This window comes from Cygnus atratus, chromosome 3 (assembly GCF_013377495.2).
Source record: "Cygnus atratus isolate AKBS03 ecotype Queensland, Australia chromosome 3, CAtr_DNAZoo_HiC_assembly, whole genome shotgun sequence".
Taxonomy (NCBI): domain Eukaryota; kingdom Metazoa; phylum Chordata; class Aves; order Anseriformes; family Anatidae; genus Cygnus; species Cygnus atratus.
Window position 1 is genome coordinate 108,850,430 of NC_066364.1, and position 26,814 is coordinate 108,877,243.

General features: G+C 44.8%; 2 protein-coding genes across 3 annotated transcripts in view; both read left to right on the plus strand.

Moving 5' to 3' along the window:
* Positions 1-26,814, plus strand: part of CHGB (chromogranin B) — a 71,475-nt gene that overhangs the window by 16,809 nt on the left and 27,852 nt on the right. The window lies entirely within an intron of this gene.
* On the plus strand, positions 473-25,949 carry SHLD1 (shieldin complex subunit 1). The gene is made up of 3 exons (XM_050709472.1): positions 473-554; positions 5,184-5,337; positions 23,297-25,949. Exons 1-3 carry the CDS (start codon positions 540-542, stop codon positions 23,815-23,817), a joined length of 690 nt encoding a protein of 229 aa, XP_050565429.1. The 5' UTR covers positions 473-539; the 3' UTR covers positions 23,818-25,949.

The window sequence follows — 26,814 nt, forward strand, 5'->3', positions numbered from 1 at the left end:
ACCATTTCTGCACAGCCTGCCTTTCTCCTTTTCACTGGGAGGCTTTCACTGCACCCATCTCTATCATTCAAACCTTTTCTCAGGCATACGGTATGCTAGAAAAATGAGCTAGAGTTTTTTGGACCCAAAAGGTTGCGCACTGAAAATTGTCATTGAAGTGCAGCAAGAGGAAAACGAGATGCATCTGCCCTGATTGCTGCGATCTTGTGTTGCTTCTGAATTGATTCCTTGACCTCATAGCTTCTTTTAGATGCTGCTGTAAGTTGGCAGTAGAGAAACACATCTTGGGGAATCCTCTGTGGCTGGTGGCAGGGAGGAGGAAAGAGGGAAGCTGTAAGCCTTGCTGCGCTCCCTGGGCTTGGCTAAGCAGCGAGGCCAGGCTGACTGCTGTGAGAGGAGGCAACTTGTTCCAGTCCAGTGCTGCCGTGGGAAATTTGGAGCAAGAGCCAAGCAGGAGGCTGTCTGTGGGCAGGGATGCCTTTGTTTCCTGTGCGTGAGCAGAGCTTGCGGCGGATCCAGCGCCTGGAGCCTTGCAGGGGATGCTCTGTGACAAGGTAGGACGTCGTGGTGCTGCCTGGACAGCTGTGAGCAGCTGCTGACTTCTTACTCTCTGCAGTGAAGTGGCCGGGATTAATCCCAGGGTTGTGGGGATCACTGCGGAGTTATTTCCTGCTCTTTTCCTTGTAGTTATTTAGTCCCGGCCTTTGAATTCTTGTGCAGATCCTAATGGCTCCTTGCGTCTACTGCAGCTTGCGCCACGTGGATCAGGTCCAGATGAATGCTCCTAAAGCCTCACAGCTCAGGCACCTATCACAAAAATAAATGACATAAGTGGGCAGTCTGGCACTGGATTTTAACTAGTTCTGTGTGACTTAATCCAGGCTTTTTTTTGCCTATTTCTCTGTTTTGCTTAACTGAGCTCATTGGTGTGCAGCTGACGAGACTGCAGCATAAAAGCACACAAAATAGTGACTCAGAACCCTTTAGGAGCAGACTGAGTATAAAATATAGCACACTTTCATCATCCACCATATTTTTTTAAACAAAACACCGTAGCCCTGTGATTCAGCATCAGTGTGGGTTATAGGACATAAATTTTTATCCTGGAGCCCTCCTGCCTCCATTTCTTGCTTCATTTCATAACAACCCCCTTCCTTGGTGTCACTTGCTGTGGATTTTCACAGCGGCTATGTCCCTTGGCTAGCTTACGTATGCACATATATCCGTCTATAAAATCTCCTCCGCAGACAGATGGAAGGCTGTCAGGCTGAGCAGTGCTTCTGTGTTTACAGTGAGCCTCCACACTAAGGTTATATGTGAAGGGTAGCAGGCAGCTGGTTATTTATTGCCGTAATAAGCACTGGCAAGCAAACGACAATATTTTGTGCTATGTGCTGCTTGCTGTTCTTTTCAGCACACTGAAGGATTTGTAGCTGTGCTCTGATGTTCATTGGTGGGTAGAGGTAAGTGGAGGTTTCATTTTTTCCAAGGTTGACTCTTATGAAAATAGCGTTCCCTATGTTATACAGATCATCTTATTCCAAAAGTTAGTTGTGTTTGCCACGAAAATAGGAGGTCCTAGCTTTGTACAACAGCCTGTTGATACCTGATAGGAAAATTTTTTTTGGTTTTAATTTGAAAAGACAAGACAAAAGGAACCAGAAAAGAGTAAGTACAGGAAAACAGATACACTCTAACATCTTCAAGATGAATCAAGGCTCTGGCAGTGTCCTAGTGATCCATCCTGTATGTATACATCTATCTCAAAGAATTATGCAAAACTTGTATGGAAGAAAAAAAATAAGTCCAGAAAATAGTAATGATCTAGAGGAGTATCTGCATACCTCAGAAGATGAGGAAAAGGAAAGACAGTAAAATCGATCTTAAGCACTTTCTTACCCAGCAGGTGATTAGATGACAAAACTCAGTGCTACGGGAAATCATCGAGGCTCAGAGCTTGCTAATGTTAAGAAAGGGGATTATACACTGATTTGGATAATAAGAATGATCTAAGTCAAATAGTTCTTGCTGACACAAACATTGCTGAGATATCGAATACCTAGCGTGGCATTTCACAGCTTGTAATAATCGCTGCCTGGCTGGAAGTGTCAGGTCCCACGCACGTATCCCCATCAGCACATCTCCCTGGTGCCAACCAGCTCAGAGCACAAGTGGAGGGGCCATCCTGGACTAGAAACACTTGTGATCTGATCTTGTCTGGCGAAAAACAAGGACACAGCTTCTTCCCTGTCCCTTTAGAAAGGAGGAAGAAAGATTCTGATTGTGCAGACGGCAAAGCCGATACCAGTGTTTTAATGGGTACAACTCTTGCCTTCAGCATTGCCATTACTTCCTGGGATAACTTGCCCAGAAGCAGGAGGGAAGCTGAAGTAAAGGGATTGTTGGAGTAGAGAAGCAGGCAGTGGGGAGTTGAAGAGGACAAACTTCCCTGTTTTCCTGTCTGCAGCTTAGGTTATATTTGTGCGAGAGTAAATTTTACAGTGGCATTTTTTTAATAGGTAACCCACAGGTGGCATACACGAAAAATCCAGTAACTAGTGCCAACCGAAGGAATACTCGCACATAATGCATTGACCCAGTGCCTAGCCCCAAGACGTTTTGTGCTGTCCATGGTATTAACTTGTTCTGAGTTTAACAATTAAAAAAAATTTTTTGCATAAAGACTGCAGAGAAATATGTCATCTGTACTCCTGGTCATGGTGTGGCACAAGTTGGATCCACTTCATGACATCTTGTCATTTAGTTGTAATTTCTTGAAGAGGTGAGCTTTCTGCTCAAGTGCTGAATTGAAGCAGAACCTGATTTACAAATCCTCCATCTGCAGCCCCTGCAGAATTTAATGTTGCTCTACATTGCTTTTCCTCCGGATGTCTAATGAGGTTATTCCTAGGTTAATTTTTCTCCTGATGCAGTTTTAATTAAAATGTAATGAAAACAGCAGAAGATGCAGAATAAAATAGTTTGAGAAAATCCAATTCACGTTGCATCAGTGCTTTGTGGTAGGATGTTTGTTATTGGTGCTAATTATTATTTTATATGAGGCACTTGTCTAATAGCATGTGCGAGGGTGTGAATCATCTGCAGAGCCTGTGGCAGCATTCCAGAAGTGAAGTTGGCTCTAGTGGCTGAGTCACCAGTGGGTTTCATTCCTACATTAAGTTGAGTGTGAGGAAATATCAGTATTCTTCAGCCCAGCAGTCTGGGAATATAAAGGAACCTGTTTTTGTACTGTTAAGAAATCCTATTTTGCTATTAGCTCTTAACAGTCCGCTGTAGCTCTTATTTTTTTTTTTTTTCCCCTCTTACAAAAGAGGAATCATCCTTTTGCAGAGGATGAAAACAAAAATGAGGCTGAAAGTCGGATCTCACATTCAGAATGTAAGCATGGTGCTCTATAATTAACAGCTGTGAGGTGCATACCCACACGGATGAGTTAAGCCATGTGGGGAAAGAGGGCGAACGTGCGTTGTTGGCAAATGCGCTTCTTCACACAGAAAACAAAATTCTGTTTTTGCCTATGCTCTTCCCACACACACGAAATACTCAGTTGCTTAAGGTCTCGATGACTTGTCTCACGTTAACAATACCTGGCAATGAAACCTTTCTAGATGAACCTTCCTGCGTGATCGCAGATTAGTCAACTGCTCTCTCTCTGTCCACCATGCTGAAGAGTTGGTCATAGGGATGAGATGATAAAAAGTCATATGGTATATAGGCAATAGTCCACCTTTAATCCATCACATGGCTGGTTTTAATACTTTGAACTAGTAACCTGCTTTGTTACATTCTTAGTTTGCCAAAATTGTCCTCCCTGTAGCATAGAACCAAACCACTGTGCTGTTTCTAGATGCCAATATCACAGTAACATCAATATCCCAAACATACAAAAGGACACTTTAAGTATTTCTGACTGCATTCGTGTTGAAGTGTTGCAATCTGTGCTTTCTGGGGTCATAGCAATGGTTTTCCCCTTCTTCATTGCACAAAAAAAAAAGGCAAACCAGTCTAGCCATTTCTTATGAACAAGATGATTTTAGAAGGAAATCCTTAAAGGATCTAGCAAGAGCCTTTGCTGCCAGTTCATCTTTTCACAGCTGTGCACTAAAAACAGAATTTGTCTTTCCAAACTGGTACTAAATGAACGTAGTGGTCAGACTTAGAGACAAATTCTCCTTAGAGCTGAGCCACAGAAAAGAACATAGTGTTACAGAGCTGAACTGCTTGTAACTAGGGGGAGATTTGACCTCCTTATAAATATTATAATTCCATGTGCTTTAAGATCCTGTTCATCTCAATCCTTCTGTGGTCTTGGAGTAGATATTAGTAAGACCAGAGTGGTCCCAAGGCCATGGGGTGGGCAAATTTGAGAGAAGACAGGAAGCTTGCTTTGCTTCAGCAGCCTCCGTGAACAGATTTAGTCTGAATCTTTCAAGCTTCTTGAAACCCTGCCAGGCAGTAGCGGGGCCCTCCCTTTCTCTTCACCTCTCAAACAGACCTCCCTAGCTTTTCTCAGCCAGCAAGATACTGGCTTGCTGCAGGAATCTGGTTCTCCCCCTTGACTATTGCGTGAGACAGTAAGCGAGCTTCACTCCTGTTCTGAAAGCTGTTATATTTGATAATGCATCTGGGGTTTTCCTTTTGTAAGATGCTGTTCGCTGATAATTTGAAAACAGGTTGTTTGTGCTCCTCTCTGAGGAGCAAACGTGTTCCTTTGGATTTTACTTCTCTTCTGGATACAATAGTGTCCCTGACTGCTCTTGCTTTAGAGTTATGCTCCCTGTATTTTAGCTCCAATATTGTTCCACCTGTGATGAAAGAGCAAGCAACGAAGCAGAAAGCAGAACCCATCATCTTCAGGGGTGCAGGGACCAGACAAGCACTTGAACTTTGGGTGAGCAGTGCAGGCACTCTGCTGCTCTGCTTGGACAGCTTGCCACATGTGTGTTATCTGCCAGGCTTTCCCTCTGTGCCTTTCCTTCCTTCGCAAGGAGGAGTAATGCTGTGAGAATATACGCTGTAGGGATTATAAAGTGTGTATGATTGGGATTATGAATATATTAACACAATATTCCAGATGCTCTCCTATCTAGAACACTTTACTTGAAGTCCAGTTGTTCTGGAGAAATGCACCTGGAAGGGCTTTTTGTGTTTACCTCTGGCAGGTTTCAGCAAGCCTTTCTGCTGGGAGTAAGGCTGTGACAGCGCGAGGAACCAAAATGGGAAAGGAGATGGTGTGCCAAGGAGCACCCTTTGGTTTCTGCTTCTTCTCGAGGTTGGACTATAACTGTGGATCCGTGTGCTGCTCAGTGTTGCTGGGTATGTTGTTACCATTACTGTGTGCTATTGCAGAAAATAACTAATTAGACAAGAGCTAAACTATTCATGGAACTTAAATGGTGTCTAGAACTACAGCTGTTTGTCAATAACTCAGTAAAACTCAAGTATAATTGTCTCTGCCTCTTCTTGCTGCTGTTAACAAATTAGAGAAGAGGTTAATATCCTTGGTTCTGCATCTGTTACAGCATCATCTATATGACTGTTGATTTAACTCCTTACTTTGTCCTTTTCTGTAATACTTTACACAAAACTATCTTTGTTGCCCTCTGGGAACGTTTGCAGGAACGTCTCTGGTTTCACTAACGTTCACGTGAATTATTCCCTGAAGCTCAGTGTAATCTGTGAAAAATATCACTGTCCCAAATGGGCATTGGTGCATGTTAAGTCCCGCTTAAAGGCAAAAAAAAAAAAAAAAACCAACACCCTAAGACAAAGGAGATGCAATAAACCATCTGTTGTATGTTAGCTGTACCTTGATGCAAAGAGCACTCTTGGGGCTGGGTGCCGCACGGCACGTGCACGCACAGGAGAGCGTGGAAGCGAGCACTGATCACTTAATTTTGAACAGTGTCTTAGTCTGTGGATGCCTCCCCAAATCCTACTTCCCAGTGCCCATTAGAGAAGACTTGATGTGGATGATGTAGTCATTCAGTGGATGAGTTTGAACAAGTAAAACCTGCTGAACTTTTCCTATCGATGCATGGCTCCAGGTGGGGAGGTGTGGGTACGGGTGCTTGGAGGAGAGCTGGAGCCTTGCCTGGGAGATGACGAGGTGTCTCAGAAGCAGCTGGTAACGTATTTGGGAAAGGTGGTCGCACACAGCCACTGCTTTCGTTTGTCAAAGCTGCAGAAAGCAATGTGTTCTGCCTTGCCTTGAGCCTTGGACTTTCCACTTTAGAAAGATGGTGAAGGCAAAGAGGTTTGAAAAGTAGCTCAGGTCTTTGTGCTGGCTGTTTGACAGGTGCTGTAGCGATAAGCTGTTGGCCTGAGACAGAGGGATGCAGATACCGAGAGCGAATGTGGATTTTTCTGGCCAAAAGTATCTTTGGGAAAGCTTTCCCAAGCAAGATTTCTCTGCTTTTATGAAGACTCTGCCTGCAATTCTGCTTTTTTTCTTCATAGTCAAATCTTGGGTTGAGTGTGGCAAGTCTCTTGGCTGGGAGGCAGCAGTGTCAAAGCCAGACAAACAACCCTGAGCCACTCTGTAAAACGGATGCTGGTGAGAGCTGGCAGGCTGCCTGCCGCCCAGCACTGCCCTATATGAAATACAGCACAAAGAATGCACCAAGAGGAGGAACATCTTAGCACAGTCAAGGTCAGAGTGGCAAAACCAAGCGGAAGAAAAGGCTCTGCCAGGCAGCATGAGCACGACAGCGAGCCAGCTTGTTGGACTGCAGCCACCCGTTCGAGTTAAATAGCTCGTGGTGAGGCAGGTGATCCCAGCAGGGCATTTGGGGCACTGCTCTGGAGGCTCCAGTTTGCAGCCCTGACACCTTGAGCTGTGGCCTGACTTTGTGCTGGCCTCTGCCTCTCCTCACCTTCTTGAGTGCAGCTCTTCAGCAGGTGGTCTGTTTTGTTAGCGCTGCTGATCCGCGCTCGTTGCATGATGACACTGCACTCTTCTTCCCTGCTGCCCCAGGGCATGCGGAGAGTGGGATGTTGGTGCCGCAGCCTGCAGGGATCTTGAGAAGCAGCGTTGGAAAAGTTGCTGTGCAGATGCTGGCGTTTCCTGCTAAACGCTTTTTCCAAGTCTGTAGGTTTACAGCAGCGTATCACAACCTGGATGCTCTGCTCCTCGGGTAACATTGCAGAATGAAACAGCACAATAGCTGGGAGAGAGTATTTTATTGAAATACCTCTTAGCTTGTTTCCAGTTAAAATTAAAACCCAAAACTTTAAAAATATTCTTTCATATTCGCTCAGTAATCTGTTCATCTGTTCCTTTATCTTTTTAATATTTAAAAAAAAACTGGTGAATGTGGTCTTTTTTTTTTTTTTCTTTTAAAGGAAATTAAATTGTTTTCAGCTTGGGAGCTTCCATTCAGCTTAGTCTGCAGCCTGTCCCTCTAGCATCAGAAGATCCTGATATGGGGCTGTAATTGAGTTTTGCATTCTGTCTGAGCAGAGTTCATCTCAAAACCCGAAATCTAGGCGAAAAAATAATTTGCGCAGATGGTCTTCATAAAACAAAGGCAGATTAAATCTGGAGCTGTCACAGAATTGCTCTTACAGATGCATCTGCTGCAAAATAATTACCTCTTGAGCCCAGTAAGTTAATCAGCGTCTTTTGTTTGTGTCTGCAGTGGAAAACAATTAAAAGCTCAACTCCTATTTTTTTAGGTAAACTTACAGGTTCTCTGATTGTTAAGGGTAATTAAATTTATTTTGATGTGTATCATGGTCCAAAGTGTTCCTGTTGGACAACTAGCTGTCTGTAATATAATTTACCTGTAGCCAGGATGTAATTTCTTTTCAATCACCTTTTTTTCCTTGGGCTGTTTTTTGCTAAAGAGTACAAAATCCTTTTGTCTCCGTTCATGTAAATTGCATTTAAAAAGCTCAGGGCTTTTGTCGAAACACACGAACTGCTGTTATTTGCATGCATTTCCAATTTTATTTAAATGCATGTTCTGCGACAGGACGGAGAGTCCCGTAACGGGAAGATAAATGCTGCTACCACCTTGTCTGCCATCTCTGAAGATCCTAGCTGGGAGTGTGACCTCTGGGGAGGCAAAAGGTGGGGTCAGGGTGATGTGGTGGGGCAGATGGTGTCCTGCAGGCTTGGACACTGCTGGGAGCTGAATTGTATTGACTTGGGCAAAGCTTTTTCTTTGAGAGGAGAAATAAGTGATATTTAACTTTCCTTGCGTTTTCGTGTGGTTTGGCTATTCTCCTCCTTTTAACACTCTTCTGACACCCTCGTGTGTTTTGCAAAGCCCATCAGTAGGGCTCAAGACCCCCCTGTAGTTTACTGTGGGGTAAATCCCCCCTCTCCCTGCTGAAATGACTTGTGCAAGGTGGCTGCTGGCGGGCCTGGAGAACGATCGCTGCTTCCCTCGTGGTTCAGAGCAGCAGAGCCAGCTTCCTCCCGGGGTCGCAGCTGCCCCGGAGGGCACAAATGGGTGCTGTGGTGAGCCTGCTTTCTGCCCAGAAAGTTTCCTTGGAGCGTGCACCAGGTGAGCATCCCACCTTCCTGCAAGAGCCATGTCCACCATGGGAACGCTCGGCACGCAGTCAACCACGCAGCGTCAACTCTGCCACAGGGAGCGAGGCTTTGAGATCGTTTCTGCAAGGCAGCAAACATCCTGTCTTTCTGCCTGCTTCGTACAAGCTGGGCTCCTCCAGGGCAGGCCTCTCCTTCGCTGTCTCTGCATTGAGCCCAGGGTGGCTCGGTTCTGCAGATCAGGAGCAGATTTAAACAACTCTTCCTGTGCCTCCTTTTCCCCAAGGTTTGGCAGGAGGGGGAGTAAGCTTTTGTCTGCACTGGCGGTTTGAGAAATAAACAAAACCAAAGCACCAAGACCTTTTAAACTCATTCTATAGTGTGTGGCTGTGATGTTGCAGTTGTGTTTAAAAGAGAACAGGATCACACCCCATGGTTAACCGTGTGTGCCTTGTTCAGGATGGCTTCACTCTGTTAGCTTTTTGTGCTCTGTTTGGGCTTCCATGTTGGCATTCAGTCGCAAATGCTGCTGTCACTAAAATGTACCATTATTTATCTCCACCTCTGAGTTCCTTAATCTCTGAATTCTTTCAGGTCTGTGTGACAGCAGGCTGACTTCTTTTTTTATTGCAAAAAATAAGCATCAGTTTCTGCGAGGGGGGCACTAAGGGCACAACAGAGCCTTTGTGCAGACAGACAGGTGCTTGTTTTATTTTAATTCTCAGTGACCTTCATCATATCCTGATTCGATTGCTCACTCAAGGACTCCAGCATTTTCCATGCCTTTAACACATTAAATGTTCTTCCAGCTACAGGAAGCTTTAGATGTATCTGCTGGTGTCTTAAAAGACACAATTAACCTTCAGCAGTGAATGTGACCAAGAGGAACCGGAACCATGTGCAAGTGGAAAGTAGGTTTATTTGTAGAGTGGAGGAAAAGGGTTCTAGTGCTGTGATCTTACAGGTTTTAAAACTTTGGAGCTGATGATCCTGTAGAAATCAATTTTATTCTCTGACAGATGTTCCTTATTTAATTCTGTTGATGGGAAATGCACCTGCTCACCTTGTTTGTACATTAATAATGTCCATATCAATGTCATTTTTGGATATGAGCATCTTCTGGCATGCTTCATCCTTGTAGCTACACCTTCTTTAAGGGCTGCAAGTGTCCATACACTCTGTGGTAGTGCCCTCCTCCATGGGGGCACCAAGGCTGTGGGGATGGCTTATAAGAAAATCAATCCACTGAGAAAATGAATTTAAGGAAGAAGGTTGTCAAGGTAGCGGAATGCAAATTTGTTAGTTACATCCTTAGTCTCCTCAAGTTGTCCTCACTTGCTCTAAACAAACATTGGCTAGCCTTTGAAGACCAATTTCAAAACTTGAGTTGAAAATATTCACTGAAATCTTTTGTTTCAGAATTCCGTGCTTTATTTATAAATAAAACAGATGTATTTACTGCAATTACAGAACCCAATCTGTTTGAATTATGCTTTCTTTGGGGCATTTAAAACAAGATTCTTAAGCTGATCATAGATGTTGGGGGTAAAAATTCATCTGATAATACAGATCTGTGATTTTCTTTTAGTTTTTATCTGGATTGTCAAATCCCACCCCACCGACAAGTCTCAAGTAAGAACCAGGAGCCTTTAGCTTACATTTGAACACAACTGTCAGAAAACAATTCCAGCCTAGATTTTAAAATTTAAATACTGATTAACTTGCAGTTTTATTTGAAAAATTTCACCTACCTTCACTGTTAAGGATCTGCTTTATGTCATACACATCGTACATATTTGATTTTATCATTAGATAGAAATGTCCTTTATTGAGGCATTCATTACTTTAAGTATTTGCCTTTTCCCTTGAATAGATGAAGTACTGCATTAATATGATGTACTGTTTGCATCAATATTTGCCAGGAATGACAAGAACTAGCTCCCAGAGAACTAAAACTGACTAAATACCATCCCAATGGGGTTTAGTTAAATGTTTCCCTCACATTTCAGTGTAGGCTAATTCCAAAACAGGCTTTCTTTAGACATTATTTTTTCATATGGGCCAACAATGTGGAACTGCTGAAATTCTCCGTAAGTAGAGCAATATTCACAGGCGTGCTGACCTTCCCCTTGCTCTTTAAAACGCAAGTCCAAAAACAAGATACCTGAGGTACCTTCATTGGTTGAGATTGTAGGGAGAAAAAAAAAAAAAAAGAAAACAACTTTGAGCAAGACCATCATACTGAAGGAATTTGTTCTTTCTAATCCAATCTCCATCACTTGTCCAAGGACAATCTGTTTCGGGATTCCTGGTGCAGAAAGCCGGTTGCATGCCCAGATTTCAGGGTTATTCTTAGTCTGTGTGTTGTCTTTAGGAACATCATCTTTATGCATTTAACACCTGCACTGCGGCCACTGGTTGCCTGGACTCAAAAATACTCTAGAGAGCTGCTTTTATGTGGTGATTGTCTGTCTGTTCAGCTTTACTCATGTTTATTTGCATCAATTCTATTTTTTTTTTATCTTTTCTCCCCTCTGATACACTTCTGGAGGGAGGAATGGTTGCATGTGGAGACTTGAGTCCTCATTTAGATGTCAGAAGGGCAGTAGGAATTACTGAATGCCCCAGTAATGTTGGTTTGTTTCACATTTGAAATGACAAGACAGGCAATTTTGAGATTCTGATCAATACACCACAAATTCTGAACTCCCTGGTGTTTCCCTTTATCTGGCTGTCTGTTTCTGCAGTCCTTGTAGCCCATGTTCAGGGTAGAAATTCTAAGCAAACACGGTCATAATTCATGTCACTACTCTGAAAGTCATACAGACATACAAAACGCCTGGAAAATAGTTGGAGTGCTGTTCTTTACTGATTGTAAGTGATGTGAATATTTACAAGTTAAAATATCAGCTGGATTATGAAAACCCCATGCTGCAGCACTTGTTAACTTCCATAAAACCTGCACAGATCTACAAGCCTTGGCTCTCCCTTTATAAGGGGTTGTATTTTTTTTTCCCTAGCTTGTTAACTTGTATGATTATTTTGAATAAAGTAACTATTTTCAGCTAAGCAAGCTCATGGTCCGAGGTGGGTGAAAAATGTTATCTTTATTAAAGGAAAAATTGAATTATTCTACCTTGCTTTGGCTTATCTGTCCTTTTATTTATGTTGTTTTGCAGGAATTAATTTTTTTGTTCACAGGTAATTGTGTCAATATTTTTAAGCTGTTCAGTAACGCAGGATGTTAATGTGCCTGGACACTCTTTGTGTCGCTTAAACATCTGTGTCATGAGTGTGGTGGAAAAAAAAAAATCAGCGTGTGGTTGCAGTAACTATCAGTAACCACAGTTCGTCAGTAGTTGAAGGTGTTACTGAGAAGCTGTCCAAGCAAGTGGTAACACGCAGTGTCAGGCTCTTGCATTAGTGCTCGCTGTGGTGTGGGGAATGTGGGTTTCCCCTTGGTTTGCTTTTTAAACAAGACCTGGGCTCTCGCTGACCTTCGTAGTTTACACAGAATTGTGTCTGTGAGTAATTGAGGTGAAATATTTGGTTTGGGGCAGAATTGAGAGGTGTGAGTGCTCACGGCTAAGGAATTTACTTAAAAAGCAGGTCTGATAGGCTGTGGAGCCAGCTAAAGGGATGCAAACATACCTGAAGTGATGGAAAGCTTTTTACTGTTTGGTCTTCGAGGGCAAAGCTGAGTTGGAGCAGGGAAATGCCAAGCCTTCCTCGTGGCTGGCTGAGAGGACAAGGGAGAAAATAGCCGAGTCGACTGCTGCAGTTGTTTGCTAAGTGACTTCTCTCCCTTTCCTCCTTTTTAAAGTCATACTATTTTTTAAAGACTTTCTCCCTTGTGCACTGTCCCTTTGTTTTTTCAGTCCGTTCAGAGCCTTGTGGATGCCCACAGCTATGACACTGCCTGAGAGGTGAGGTCTGACAGGTGAGGGCAGCTCATTAAGGACCCGAAGATTTCACTCCTGATGTATTTCTTACGTGATAACCACTTCCATTTTCGGGTTTCAGGTTCTCGGTTTTGTAGCAGCGCAGCAATTCCTGCGGAAAGCTGACTGATTAAATGGCAAAACGCTTCTGTTCAAAACCTAATTTTCTATCGAGCTGCTTCTGATGGAAGAGGTTTTCAGTGATTCCCCGAGCGCTATGCAGATAATTAAGAAAAAGCCCTTGTGGTTCTTAAGCCTCCAGCATTTGTGAATGGTCTGTAAATGTGCACATCACTCTGGGCCAATAATCTCTTTGCTCATTACTTACTTTCATGTAATATTGCAGGAGAACTAGATGGCTCCAGTGTTTATTCAGTGTACTTTTAAACTGGCAAGCCAAAATGCCCCAGACTAGTGATGAACAAATACCTCTAAGTTATTAAACTTGTATATCTTGCTTGCTTTTCATTGTACTCTGAAATTGCATTTTCTGTCTCTTGAAAATTTCCTGGATGACTGTTTGATATATCTGATTTTCTGCTTTCTTTGATATGAGGATGTTTCATTTATTAGCCTGTAGAAAGCTCATAGATGGAGATTGTTATCTTGCTTCCATACTGAAAAAACCTTCTGTTCTTGTTTTCGAGTAGTCTCTTTTTTTAATAATTTTGATCAATATGTGATGCACAAACTTTCTCTGGCAAGGGAAGAAAAAACAGCCCCGAGCTGTGTGGTTCCACATCCCACACGGCCGGACTGGAGAGAGGACAGAGCTGTAGCTCTGCTCTTTCAGTGCCAAGGTGCTCAGGGGCTGGCTACATCTCTGCATAGCCTTCTCCATGCACACAGCTACATCAGGCCTGTGGAGAGACTGGGAAAATGTCTCGCTCTACATTCAAACCTTCACCAAAATTTCAGTAGATTCCTTTAACTTTGTATGTGCTATTTACCTGCTTTTTAAGATTATTTCGTTGTGCTTTTTTTCTACGTTTGCTTTTAAAAGAAGGGCTTTGCGTGACTTACAGCATGTATTCAGGAGTGTGACAAAGACAAGAAACATGGTTTTAAAACTAATCCTACTGTAAGTAACTTCAGGAAACCTACACCTCTGCCATGTTCCTCTGTTGTTCTTAGTGAAAAATCAGTCCCGATAGGAGGTATAAAACTGACATGAAGAGAGGCAGACTGCACATGCTCGGCTATTTCTTTCACACCTAGAGAGAATAAGTAGGCTTGTAAACACCTCTTTTGCTATGCCCACATGAACATGTTTGGCCTTAGGCAAAGACGAAAGGTGAGGACTTCCAGATCTGAGAGCCAAAAGGTACCTGTCTGTTTTTCTGTTGTACAGTGGTCTGCTTCCGTACTTAGTAGTGTTAAAGTTGAGATGCCATAACCATGTTCAAAACAGTCAAAGTCTCTCTGTCTTCTTTTAAATTTGGGAAGAGCATCTGTGTGCTCAGCACTTCGGACAATCAATCCACAGATTTAGGATCTGAACCTAAATAAGCTGGTAGAAAGCTGAACAAAAGGTAAAAAAAATAAATAAATGGAGGGGTAAAGAATTGGGGGGAAGTTACATTCAAGTGGGCTTTACCTTCATCTGCCTTGTTTGAGTCAGTTTTCAACCTCCACTGTTCCTTAAAGATCTTTCTGTTTTCCAGGTGCCCTGTGGTATCTGGGCATCGTTTCCGTGTCAGGATTCAGGCCTCCCGGTCTAAGGCCTCCTATGAAGATGTGTAATGGTAGTATTAGATGATAATCCATCTCTCGCTCTCAAAAATATGCACAAATTATATAATTTTAACCACATTTCAAGAGGGATGATTGAAAATATCTCGCTCTGCAGTATTGTTTTGGTCTAAAACCTGCCTTTTTGGATAAAAAATGGATTCTCAAGTTGCTTGCGTCCAGAGCTGTGTGTAGCAGGTTGGAAGCAGAGCTGAAACGCGTGTGAATCTCTGTGATGTGAATTATGTGTGTGTTTGTGGGTGCTAACGTTGTAAAGAACTGGACTTTGAAGTGTTATAATGTCAGAGGAAGGCACTGTACACAGAACAATTTCCACCCCTGTCTCCTTTTCCATGTTCCCATGGTTTGCAAATAAGGCAAACCTGCTGAATTTTTATAACGGTGTGGTCTTCTCTTCTGTCCTTCTCACTGAAGAAACACCATAGTGATAGGTTCTTCCTCTTCTATTTTATCTGTATGAATAGCATTGTATTCTTGTTTTTTTTCTAGGCAAACTGTCACTTTGCAACGAGATGCAGAGGGTAGAATTTTTTTTCCAGTGATGTTGAAACTTGAGCTATTGATCACCAGCGAGAGCCGTCTGCTTGTTCCTCTTCTTGCCAAAGGCATCGGCTGAGCATTGTTGGCTCCTCTCAAGTGCTGAAAACGTGTGACTCTGAATGAAATACCAAGTATTTAATATATCAGGGAGGGATATTGCTTTGGGTTTGTTTTTAATACTTAGAACTGCAGTGATACTGTATTACTCAGTAAGACTTATACTCTAGAGTTGCTTCCTGTCATTGGCAGTGGCCATTATTGAATGTTTTGGGATAAGAGGTAGTTTTCCTCTCTTCATTTCATCCCCATCCTCCAAATGTGAGTCTGCAATATACAGTATGCTGCCCGTTGGGCCCCATTCTTGCCTCTAGCAGAGGATTTGCTAAAGCCCTAAAGAATGGGATTTAATAATTCTGCTAGATTTTTTTTTTTTGCTAGACTCGCCTATGATCACAGATTGTCATCCAGATAAATATTCAACTTCTCTTTTAATTTAAGCTCTCAGCTTCATCAGTTCTGCATGGCAACATCTAGAGAGTACATGTAAGTGCACTATCTTTCCTTTATTATTTTCCTCATCTTTTACCTTGGAACTGTGAAGGATGTTGTCTTTGATGCGTCCTTTTTTGTCTCTGTGAGAGATTTCCTTGGATGACTCAGGTTCCCCAGGGACTTGCTCACCTCTCAGCCAAAGAGGTGGGTGCAGCAAATCTTTTTCCCAGTTCCGGAGTTCACTAGCTGGTAACCAAACCCAGGGGCTGAATAAAAATTCCTTCCCTCTCAGTTAATTAGGGTTCTTTGAAAAATTCTTATGTCAGAAAGCGAACAGTTCGTGAAGGGATTCTAGAGAATAGACGAGACCAGAATTCATAATCTTTAGGCAGGAAAAAAAAATATGAAGGGAAACAACCCCATTCACTTTAGCTGTGTGATGTGAGTAAGTGAGAAAGCTCCTTCAGGCACCATAAAACTCAAACCCCAGTTTTCCTTCATAAAATTCTTTTCAAATCTTAAGCAGTGAAAATCAGACAAGCAGAATTTTTCTCACTGGCTTCAAGCACCAGGCTTGTACTTTTATTCTGAAACAGAATGAGCTTAAAGAAAAATGTGGTCTGAGGTTAAATTATAGCCTTTTACGCAGAAAAGAATGACACTGCAAGTTACAGATTAAAAAAAAAAAAAAAAAAGAAAAAAAGGAAAGTATCTTTTTAATAGAAGCTTTCTGCCTGCTCATATCACGAAAGAAGTTGAACTTGACTCAGATCTCAAATAGGTGCAAGCCCTACCCATGGACAGAGCGGTGTGGTCCTGGTGCGGAAGAGACCTCACAGGAGAGGTTGCTTCACCTCCAGAGCAGGCAGAGGTTTGGTTTGAGGATGCTCCTTTTGCATCTTCTCTGACAAAGACCCTAAGCCTGTTGGGATGCTTTGCTGTGGTTAAGGAGAGGCTGGTTAGCACAGCACTGCTGGGTCTGCCTGTGATCATGCTTTCCAAATGTCTAATTGGAAACTGAGCAATTAGCTTAAGAAGAATTAGCTTAAGAAACCTTGTCAGAGTTTCTTCTTGGAAATCGGTGCCGTTAGTGTTCCGTAGACAAGGTGAGTCTGGCTGTCATTTCCCAAGACTGTGTACGTAATAGGAAAGCAGCAGATAGCTGCAGTTCAAATGAAGCCCCTCGATGCCCTCATCTGCTGGATAATAATTTTAATTGACAGTTAATGTTTTCAGCTACATAAACATGCTTCTTACTATTTCTGTTCCAGAGAAGGTTGCTGTTGGGTGTAGAATCTTTAACCTTATGAAGCTGTTCTTAATTGCACTATGAGACAAGTAGGATGTTTCTTTTTTTTTGTTTTGTTTTGTTTTTTACTAGGTACAGAATCCTGTAAATTAAACCACTCTAAATATCTTATATGAAAAGCTCTTAACTTTGCTATTTCTATTTTTAGAATGGTGATGAGCTCCGAGGCAGGAACTTGCCGTGTGAAAATAAAAGCTTAGACACCCCAGCAACGTTGCTGCCCATTTCTTCAGAGAGACCTGTGATCGTTGCACTGAGAGGTGGTCCAAGTATGCTCTTCTACTTAGAGCAGCCTGTTCACAGGCAGGTGCGTCCGATGCCTGTTGCTCTGGGGCCTAGCTGAGGATAAACCCACACGAGGCTCTTAGTGGGGCGCAGCTGTATGTGGAGGTATTTATGGTGCTGCCATGGCTTCTGCCTATACCCGTTGCCCTGGACCGTGGGGCTTGGTTGCTTAGGAACAGGTTGGTGCCCATCTCTTAGCCTTCAGAAGATAAGGGCTGTTAATTTGCAGCCGTTTATGTTGTAGCTGACCAGCTCTGTGCTTATTAAATCCAGCGTGTTTAACTAGCACATCCTCCAGAAGACTTCATTTACCTGAGTTTTTCCAGCTGCCTTCAAAGCACAGCGCAACAGGCATCAACCGCGAGCTCTCGGGGCAGGGCAGAGCTTAATACCAAGTGTGACATTTGGAATAGCATCTAGGGGGATGAGCTGCGTCTGCTTATTGCGTTTCAAAAGCACTTTACTATTTGCCAGGCTTTTTGTTTTTCTTGAATTTAAGATTCCTAGGGGAGTTAGGCAGAAAGGGAAAGGTTGATGCTTCCCCAGAATAGCTGCTTACGTCTTACCCCACGCGAATTCAAGCCCCTCCAACTTTTCACGCCACAAGCAGGTAGAAAAAAAAAGGCAGGGAGCCTGAGTCAGTACTGGGCTGTATCCGGTGCCATTCCTCCATCGCTACCTTTTGCCTCTTATTCCATACCCCAAAATTCCTCCAGCCTCTGCTTTCCCTTCTTGCTGCCCATTGCCTACCCTCCCACACTCACCTCCTCCAGCTCTGTTGGATGAGCAGCCAGCGTTTGTGCAGCTCCTGGCCAGCTCCTCAGCACTCAGACACAGCACCGTGTGCCTCTCCCCTGGGCTGGTGGACGAGCAAACTCGCTGCTTGGGTAAAGCAGAGTCTCAAAGGTAATTGTCTTGTGAGCTATAGCCTACTGCCTACCGTGGCGTGAGAAGGCTGGTTTGTGTCATGGGGGAGACAGCAAAGTAGCAGGGCTTATTATATTCCTGTTTTCACTTTCAGTTCACAACTTAAATACCCACAAGGAGCAAATTTTCTCTGCTTAAAACAGCCTTTTTGAATTAGAATGTCATTGAAAATTCCATTTTGCCTTTGCTTTAAGTGCTGGAAGATTTCCCAAACAAGGAAGCAAGTAGAAAACAGCTGTTTTCTGCAAGGCAGAGATGTGTGCAGAGAAACTGTAAACTCTACCATCATTCTTCAGTACTGTACACAAAAGACTTAGGATCTGTCAGGTAATGTAGGTGGTAGGTGTTTGTACAGCACCTAATAGCAAGGACCTAGGCTTGATAGTAATTTTTCTTCTTTGATGCTATTCCAATTTAAATGTCAGTAATGGAAATCATACAAAATACGGTGCAGATAGATTCCAGTTCACATAAAGGGATGCAATCAGCTCACATATGGGTTTTTAACTGTTGTAATTGATGGAGTTTTTGTTGATCCAGGTAAGGGCAATAGGGTGCGATCCCAAAATGTCTGGCTTCACAGTGCATGAGCACTCTGGCGTGTGATTACCAGCAAGCCAAGGTGTTGTGTGAGACTGGGGAATGATGAGCTCCTGCTAAATCCTCCCCCAGATTTCTTCTTTCTTTCCAGAGCAGAGTGGAATCGCATTGCCATGATGACATGCTTGCTGCTGCTAGAAATCAGCCAGGTGGGAAGAAAAACAGTTGTTTTCTGCATTAGCTTCCTCAAGTGCTCAACACATGTAATTATAAGGCGCATGGTCATGTCAGTCATGGTCATGAGTAATATTGCCTCTACCTGAGCTTTCCTGTGCATCTGCAGATCTGATGGAGAGGCAAGAAGGGATTTTCTAGGAGTGGTGAGAGGGCCGTGGCAACCCACCAGGATGGCGCTTGTGTGCATTTGCTGCATCGCTTGATAGCAACCACAAAATTAGAGATGCTTTCCTGCTTGGGGATGATCGTTTTCACCCCAGTACACAGAGGAATAATGCAATCTGTTGAAACTTCTGAATGGCCTTTTTTTCTTGTTTTTTAATGGATACAATCAACCAAAACAACTGGTAACTCATGTCCCTCTTGTGTGACTCATCTCTGCCCGTGGACGCAGGGAATGTGTCAGTTTGAGCTGTAACAGGTCTCCGTGGGGAGAAGACTCACGTGCGTAGAAGGAGCATGCAAAAGTGACAATGACCGGGGCAAGTGGGGCATCCTGGGCAAGAAATGGCCACAGGAAGGCTGGAAAGTCTTCTTCTTTGGGAGCATCAATGAACTTGCCACGGCGATGAGCCAGGAGGGAGGATGCTCAGCCCTGTCTGCTCCCAGGGAGACTTAGCAAAGGGTTGGTGACTTCTGGGTCAGTCCCACCCAAGGAAGGAGTTTGTCTCTCCTATAACCCTCTCCTCTCCTGTGTTCTTCCTTTCCATTGTTGCGTTGCTCCCTTCTGTAGTAATTGTTGTTCAAGGACGTTTGTTCAAATGACCTGATGTTGATAATCTCTTCTGGCCTTCAGAGCAGACACGGTGGCTCTAGAAGGAACCAGACGTGTTTTATCAGTGTACCATCTCATAGCTGAATGCCTAAATAATCCGTAACTCTGCTTTACAATCCTGTCACAGACTTTACAACACAGGGATGTGCTCTGGTGTCATCTCACCAACGTCTGGTTAAACCTCAGTCACCACTGTGAACACAAGGGTGATTTGTGTCGTTAATTTAGTTCTGTTCAAATAAATGATTCGTGCCTCCCAATCCCCTAGTTTTCTTGGTACTTATCTAGGGTGGCACAGCAGAGGCGATGCAGAGACATTCAGCCCTTGTTCCAGCTTAGCCACAGTATGTGGCTGATCACATTGCTGAAAGGGGTCAAGGGCTTTTGAACTTCTGGAGAAAAACAAACCAAACCTCAGCCCCAGCAGCATGGCAGTCCTCTGCATTTAGAGATGGGGCTTGCTGCTTTTGTTGGACACAGCTGCTCGGGTCACATATAACCCCTGAGAGCACCAGAGCAGTTTGAGGTCGATATGGGCTTGGGGTTCACTTCGATGGGTCGATATGGGCTTTGGTGGGCTTGAGCTACATTTTGTGTGCAGCTGTGCCAGGGATGAGTCATTCCAAAGCTCTGGAACAAACGATTGCGACCCTGAAACAAGTGATATAATTGTCCTTTTCATAACATTGCTGATGACACACACTCTGGTTTAGCTCTCGTACTCAGATCTACAGAATAAATCTTCCAGACCTCATAATGGGATGGGCCTTTGTGCACGGGGCAGGAGGGGAGCCCACACACGCAGGGTCCCCAGGAGGCAGTCAGACCGCATGGTGGAGGCTTGGACAAATCTGGCTAGAGACATACCTGGTGAATAAGTAGCTGCCGGCATTCAGCTAAGCCTTTGCAAGGGACAGAGACAGAGACTATGGCAATGCCAGCCCTGATGAACCGCTAGCAGCTGCAGGGATCGCTGCCCACTGGAACAGGGTGAGTTCTTTCCCCAGGATGCCATTAGTGTAGGAGCTCTGCTGTTTAAGGGATTTCTAATTTTATCCTCTGACTACACGTGCCTGAATGTAGTTATACGGACTTGAAACTGCTGCATGAGCTGCCTTCGTAGGCGTGCAAGTAATAATATTGCAGAGTTGTTGCATCAGTGGAAGTGGCCCAAGTCCAAACCAGGATTTGGTTGTGTGCTTCGGGCGGTAGGGTTATGTGCATGTACCAGATGGAGACTTTAAATTTTCATCAGCAGCTTCATAAACACAAAGAATACCCTTTTATTGGCCCCCAGGTCTCGTGCTAATAAGCTGCAAATGCTGGTCTTCAATTAGCGTGGAGCGGGGGCGCAAATGAAACAATATATGGTCTTAGTGATGATTATCCATCATGTGAGAGTGAAATCAAGACACGAGTAATCACTTGTTTTGGGTTTTCATTTTTTAAATACCTGCTTCGTAATATAAATGAGTAAAAACTGCTAAAAATAATTGGGGCCAGGTTCTCTGGTGATGAAACTCCATTAACTTCTGCATGTGTTGGGTCAAGCCAACACAAAGGTGCGTGACAGCTGTGCTATGAAGTTTGCCATGGAAGGATAAGCAGTCTGTGAAGGACATTTTTCCTGCTGAGAGCTGGCCAGGGAGGTCCAAGCTCCGAAGCAACGCTGCTGTGTGTTATCGGGGAGTCCTGGTTTTCTGTAGGGTTGCAGATACCCTCAAGAAAGGGCAGCATGACGTGCTCCTGTGCTGTATGTGTGTCCCAGGTGAGAAGCTCTTTCTGGACCCTGCAGGCTTCCAACTATTGGGATTGTGCCCTGGGGTTTATAAATCATTCAGGACATCCGTGCGTTAGACCAGCAGTATCAGCAATTTAGGGCACAACAAAGAAGGACCTCTTCCTTGACCAGTCTCTTTTAGAGACAGAAAGGATGGAACGTATTTGTGAAGATCAGTCTTGGCACATAGTTTGAGAAGGTGCCAGGATGTTGTAAGGAGAGATCAGGAAAGGTGCAGCTTCATGGGAGTTAGATTGGTTCTGGGAACTCTGCTTCGAAGTCTTCACATCTTGCTTTAAGAAGGCTTTGGTGGGAAAAATAGACATATGTAAACTTAAATCAGTAAATGAAAGAAAACTCACCCCGTAATATAATTGAGTGCCTTCTCACTAATCAAAACACAGAGTACACCACTGAGATATTTACTGATCCCTTTGGTGGTTGTATGGCCTGTGCTTCAGCAGAGGCTGGCAGCTATGTATAGTTCTGCTGCCTTGTAATTGTGGAGGGAGGCAGAACAGTACCGCAAAGGTCTCCCCTGATACCGTGAAACCAAGGGGATTTTGCTTTCCCCAGATCGAGTAGGGTTGAGATGTCACTGGAGGCAGCTGCTGCTCTTTCACGATCTAGGCCAGCGAGCTGAGTGTTGGTAGCAAGAAGACAGCCCCGTGCAGGGGGCTGCAGTTGCCACCGGAGGCTGAGCACAAGTGATGCTTGATTGGGTTATCAGAGATGCAGGAGGCTTTGGTCCTAACCTAACGCAGGCACCGAGGCTGAGGGATGGAGGCAAAATGGGCCTGTTGTCTTTGATTAGCTCTGATTTGCTACTCTGATGGCACATAGCAATGTTAAAAGAAGGCCACTGAGCATTGGAAATGACACAGCGCCAGAAGAGAAGTTCTTCTTAAAATTGCAGAATCAGACAAAGTGAAATTGAGAGGAAAGATCAAAGATAGAAAGTGGGGGGAGGAAGAGAGAGGCAATGTATGATACGGCTGCACAGACATCTTAATTTCATTTTAATGACTCTCTGACCACTCAGGCAGGGAGGGGAGCTCTCTGTGTACTGGGAGGTAAGGAGCAGCTTTCTGCCACGGTGCCGAGATTTCCTTTGAACGTGGTCTCTTCCTGAACTGAAGGGCTGCACTCTGCCTCGTATTTTACAGAATTAGGAGAGACCGAGCTGTCTGCTGATCCCCTGCGTCCTGCTTATGTAAGCTGCAGATGACGGCTGTGCAACCTCTGGCTGAGCCCTGGAAAATTTTCCTGCCGGTGACTCAGGTGCTTGGCAAACAGGCTGGCGAGGCGGGCTCGGAGATGAGATTGCAGTCCGAGGGGCTCCCTGGGTACCAGAGCCCAATTTCAGGTCCCTTTACAGAGGCTTCTTGTACAAGAAGGTGTATGTGGCCTGCTGATCACCCTGGTCACGCCTTTGCCAAGTGTCTTGGTGCTGCTGGTGTGTTAATTAGGCATAGGTACATCCCCCTTCATTGCGCTGGAGCAAAACAGAATCAGAGCAAAGGAGGACGAGAAGGGCTAAGCAAATCCTTGGCTCTTAGATGAAGATTATCTGTAAGAATCCCTGCAGGACGTGGGGAGAGTGTTGTAGTGCAGCTGGGCGGTGAAAGTGGGGCTTCATGGGGAAGCACAAAGTCCCCTTTTGCAGGCCCCTTTCCCAAACCCCGTGCACTCGCCGTAACGATGTCGACTCGGAGGCTTTAGTTCTGGCTGAAAACTGGAGGACAAGCCTGCATGTAGTGCTGTAGCTATAAAATTGAGGACTGCGAAAAGGGAAGGATTGAACCAAGTGGTGAAGGAAGAGAAAAGAAACAGGCAAAACTGTTTCAGCTGCAAACTGGGATTTAGTGTAGGTCGGCTGTTGTCTCCAGCAGCAGCAGATACCAATTTCCACCTCTTTGGAAGTATGAGTGAGAGGAGCCCGGAGGCTTGTACCATGGAGTAGATTCAGTCACTGCAGAGGGACGAAACTGGGACACCTGTGAGATCCCCAAATACAAGATTAATCTTTATGAATCTGTGCTGCAAGCCCCTCTGGCAGAACAGCGCGTTTAAAGCAGCACTTAGATCACTCCTGCACGGAGCTTGTTTGCCAGACTGCAGTGAGGGGGGACAAAAAAAGATTTTGCTACAGGGATGACCTGATGACTAATGAGTTTCATTGATCTTGTGCTTGCAGGAGAAAGCAATCCACCCTCTGCAGTTTCTGAGAGCTTTTCTGCTGGAGGCTCTGAGACGGGAAATGTGAGATGTTATCCAGAAGCAGGGCTCTGTGAGCACACTGAACCGAACGATGCTTCTCTCTCAAGTATGTATGAACATGAAAATACAGAAGATACAAGCATCAGGAAATCTCTTGATGGCTTCTACGAAACATATTGCAAAAACGGGCCAGGCAGAGCTGATCCCACCTGTGAGGCTGCGTCACGATGTCTTTCACAGAAGGTTTCAGAGCTAGCAAACCGGGGTGGGACCAAATACGCGCTGCGGTGCCTGCAAATGGCCCAGGTGGTCTTGAACAGAGATGGATGTAAGATCTTTCCAAACTATCCCACTACGGCTTGTTTTTCAAAGCCAGCTGAGGGAGAAGTCTTGTTGGAGGATACAAAGAGAACACCTGGACTCTCAGACGATGTCCTGCAGTTCCTCTTGAAACAGACACGGACAGAACATAGCCCCGACGTGCTGCATGAGAAGTGATCAAGATGCTGGTTTGTTTGTCACCAGAGCTTGTCTTTTTACTGAGAAGAGGTGATTTCCTGACACTGTTGCTCTTCACACCACCTTTGACAGCGCTTATTCTACAGGAGGGGTTCATCTGGAGCAGACCTCGGGGTAGCATCGTATGAGGAGCATCTGTGGTCCCTGATAGCTGATCAGGATGAGTGCCAGCTGGGTGAAGGGTGATAGCATCTGCATCTGGAGCATCAGACACGAGCATTTCTACCTACCAGGCTTCTAAACTGGCCTATCTCCCTGCCCCAGCTGAACAGAGGCCCAGCCCAAATTTAGCCCCTGCACAGGCATGGAAGTACATCCACGTGCTGTTGAGTATAACTGAATGAGCTCGGCATGGTACGCCCCAGGCCTGGGGAGGAAACTCAAGACTTGGTTCTGTACCTGACTGATACTGTGAGGCCTCTGCCTCCTCGGGGTGGCTGATAGCTGGCGGTGTTTACCTACAGACACACAGTCCCACAGATCATCGTTGCAGTGCGGGTGAGCAGCTTCAACAGGAAAAGTGAGAGAAAGAGGAAATACAGCTACAGTGTAGGTTATTTTTTGATAGGAGGGGATAAAAAAAAATAAAAGCAAAGCTTTATCACCTTAGAGATTTTTCTAACACTTCAGATGCACCAGCTGAGCAGAGTGGCTTTTTTTCCCTATCTCTCTGAGCTGTTTTAAGAGCAACCTGAAATAGATCCCTAAGTAGGGGCTCTGCAGACGTGTTCATAAGGAAGCTGCAGAACCGATGCCAGCTGTGCTGGTATCTGCCTGCTGTGAGATGCAGAGTATCTAGGAAAAGCAGAAATTGCACCTCAGCATGCCCAAGACCGTGGGTCACTTGGCTGTTCCTGCAGGGCTCTCTCCCTGCCCATTAGCCCCTGCTGGTTTCTGCTGCCATGGGGTATGACCCTCGAGCTTTCACAGAGAGGAAGCCACTGTGCAGTGCTCGAGAGCACTCTGTTATCTTGGTTGGCATTGCACAAGACCTTGAGATTCCTTTCCTGGTGCGCTGATGGATGAGGGAAAATGTTCTGTACGATGTTTGAACCACAGGGGCGGTTCCTGTCCTTTAGGGATCAGCTGGCACTAGTTGCTTGCAGCAGGGATTTGCTGCTTCCAACGCTGTCTGCTGCTGCTTATACCCAGAACTTTCTTTCTCTGGTTTTAGTTGGCAAGATCGCTGCTGGCTGCAGCAAGAGCTGGCCCAGCGCGCTGGTTTCCCAGCTGGGCTTGCAGTGACTCCATCGTTTGCCCTGCTTGAAGAGGTGACTTGAAGGACTAATTCCCAGCAGTTGGTTTTCGTCAGTGCCATCTGGGGAGTTTACAGAGCTCTGGGTGTGATGCATCGCTACGGATTTAGCAGGCCTCATTCTTCTTTGCTTTGTGCTCGTGGAAACCGGGATGAATCCCAAGGAGAAGAACCTCAGGAAGGATGTGGGTCTGGGCTCCCTTGCTGAAGGGTGCTGCTGTCACACAGGGCTGCAGTTCAGGCCCTCAGCCCCCTCTGCTCAGCACGTGGGAGCCCTTTGAAGCGGTCAGTCAGGAGCAAGCAGAGTTTCTGATGCCCCTGGGGACTGGCTATCAGTCACTAAAGCCACACTTCACCATATGCAATTATTCATGTAAATGTTCTGTTCTTGAGTGATGTCTCAGGCTCCAAAAGAGACTTAGGTGGGAGAAGATAGTTTTGTAGTAGTCTTTGTTGGGGTGGCCAAGCCCACTGCTTTGATGTAGCTTTTGCTTTGCTTCTCAGCTTGCTTGGAGAGCTTGCAGAGCAAAGAAGCCTGCTGTAAAAATTTTGTCTTCTCGAAACCGTTATTGTCAGGCTCTCATTAAAATTTGGAATAAAAATTACTTTGTTTTATGACAGTTTTTTGTGGTTTAGGTGCTTAAAGAAGCAGAGCTGAATTTGTTGGGTAAAGTAGGCTGCAAAATCCCATTGATTTTTAATGGTAATGATGCAAGATAAATGTTTAGGGGAGTCTGACAGTCTTGCTAGACACCTAATTGTGGTGTTAGGAGCCTAAACACATTTCAGTTTAGAATACCTGATCATTACTTCTGTGAAGTGAACGTCTCCATATCCGGAGAAACAATGTTAGGAGGTGTTTCACTGGGATCTTACAGTTCAATCCCTTTTATTAAGTTAAATAAGACGGCTGCACAGAGAATAACACCCATTGCTCCTTTTCCTACTCGCTGCTAATTAATTTTTTACAAACCTGTGCTGGAACCTGCTGTATGTATTTCCAAGCCTGCCGAAAGCCAAACAGTTTGCATTACTCATTTCCTTGATAAACATCTCCTCAGTTCCTTCAAGACGTGGGGAGATGAATGCGTCCCTCCCCTTTGCCAGGTGCTCCGAGCCAGACTCCCCAGTTGCTCTGAGCAGGCTTCACTTGAAAGAATCACGGTCCTGTTTGGCATTTTATGGGGCTGCATAGAAGAGATTGTGATAATAAATATCAGTGCTGCTAAGTAATAGCAGAGGGGGCTTAACTTAAGCCTGCGTTTCAATTTCTTGAGCTGATCTGCAGTTGTAACTAAGGTGTTGAGTGGAGTTAACTTCATTGGATTTAATTTTTCCTCTTATTTTTATGGGTTATTTGGTTTTTCTGTATGTGTTGCTTTTGTAACTTTTCTCAGGTGGATTAGGAGGGAATCTTTTGGGACAGTTGGGACACCCCTCCTTGCAGTGAAGATGGGCTGTCGGGACAGGGATCCTTGTCACGCCAGTCCTTGCCATTGCAGAGCTGTGTAACAACCCTGGCGGGTCTCCCATGGCTGCAGACACAGCCCCAGGTGCCTTGTCGTCTTCTGCCATATGTAGGTGCAGTACAAACCTCGGTCAGAGCTGCTGCTTCACACAAACAACAGTGTCCAGCTGGTGCTGGAAGAGAGGAGGAGGAGGAGGAGAGCACGCCCTGGGAAGGGTGAGAGCACAGGGAGGAGGAGGAGGAGGGATTTGGC

Excerpts from the sequence above, each read along its gene's own strand:
- SHLD1 (XM_050709472.1), top strand. Across the intron at positions 5,338-23,296 it reads GTGCTGCTCAGTGTTGCTGG|GAGAAAGCAATCCACCCTCT; the intron begins GTATGTTGTTAC and ends TTGTGCTTGCAG.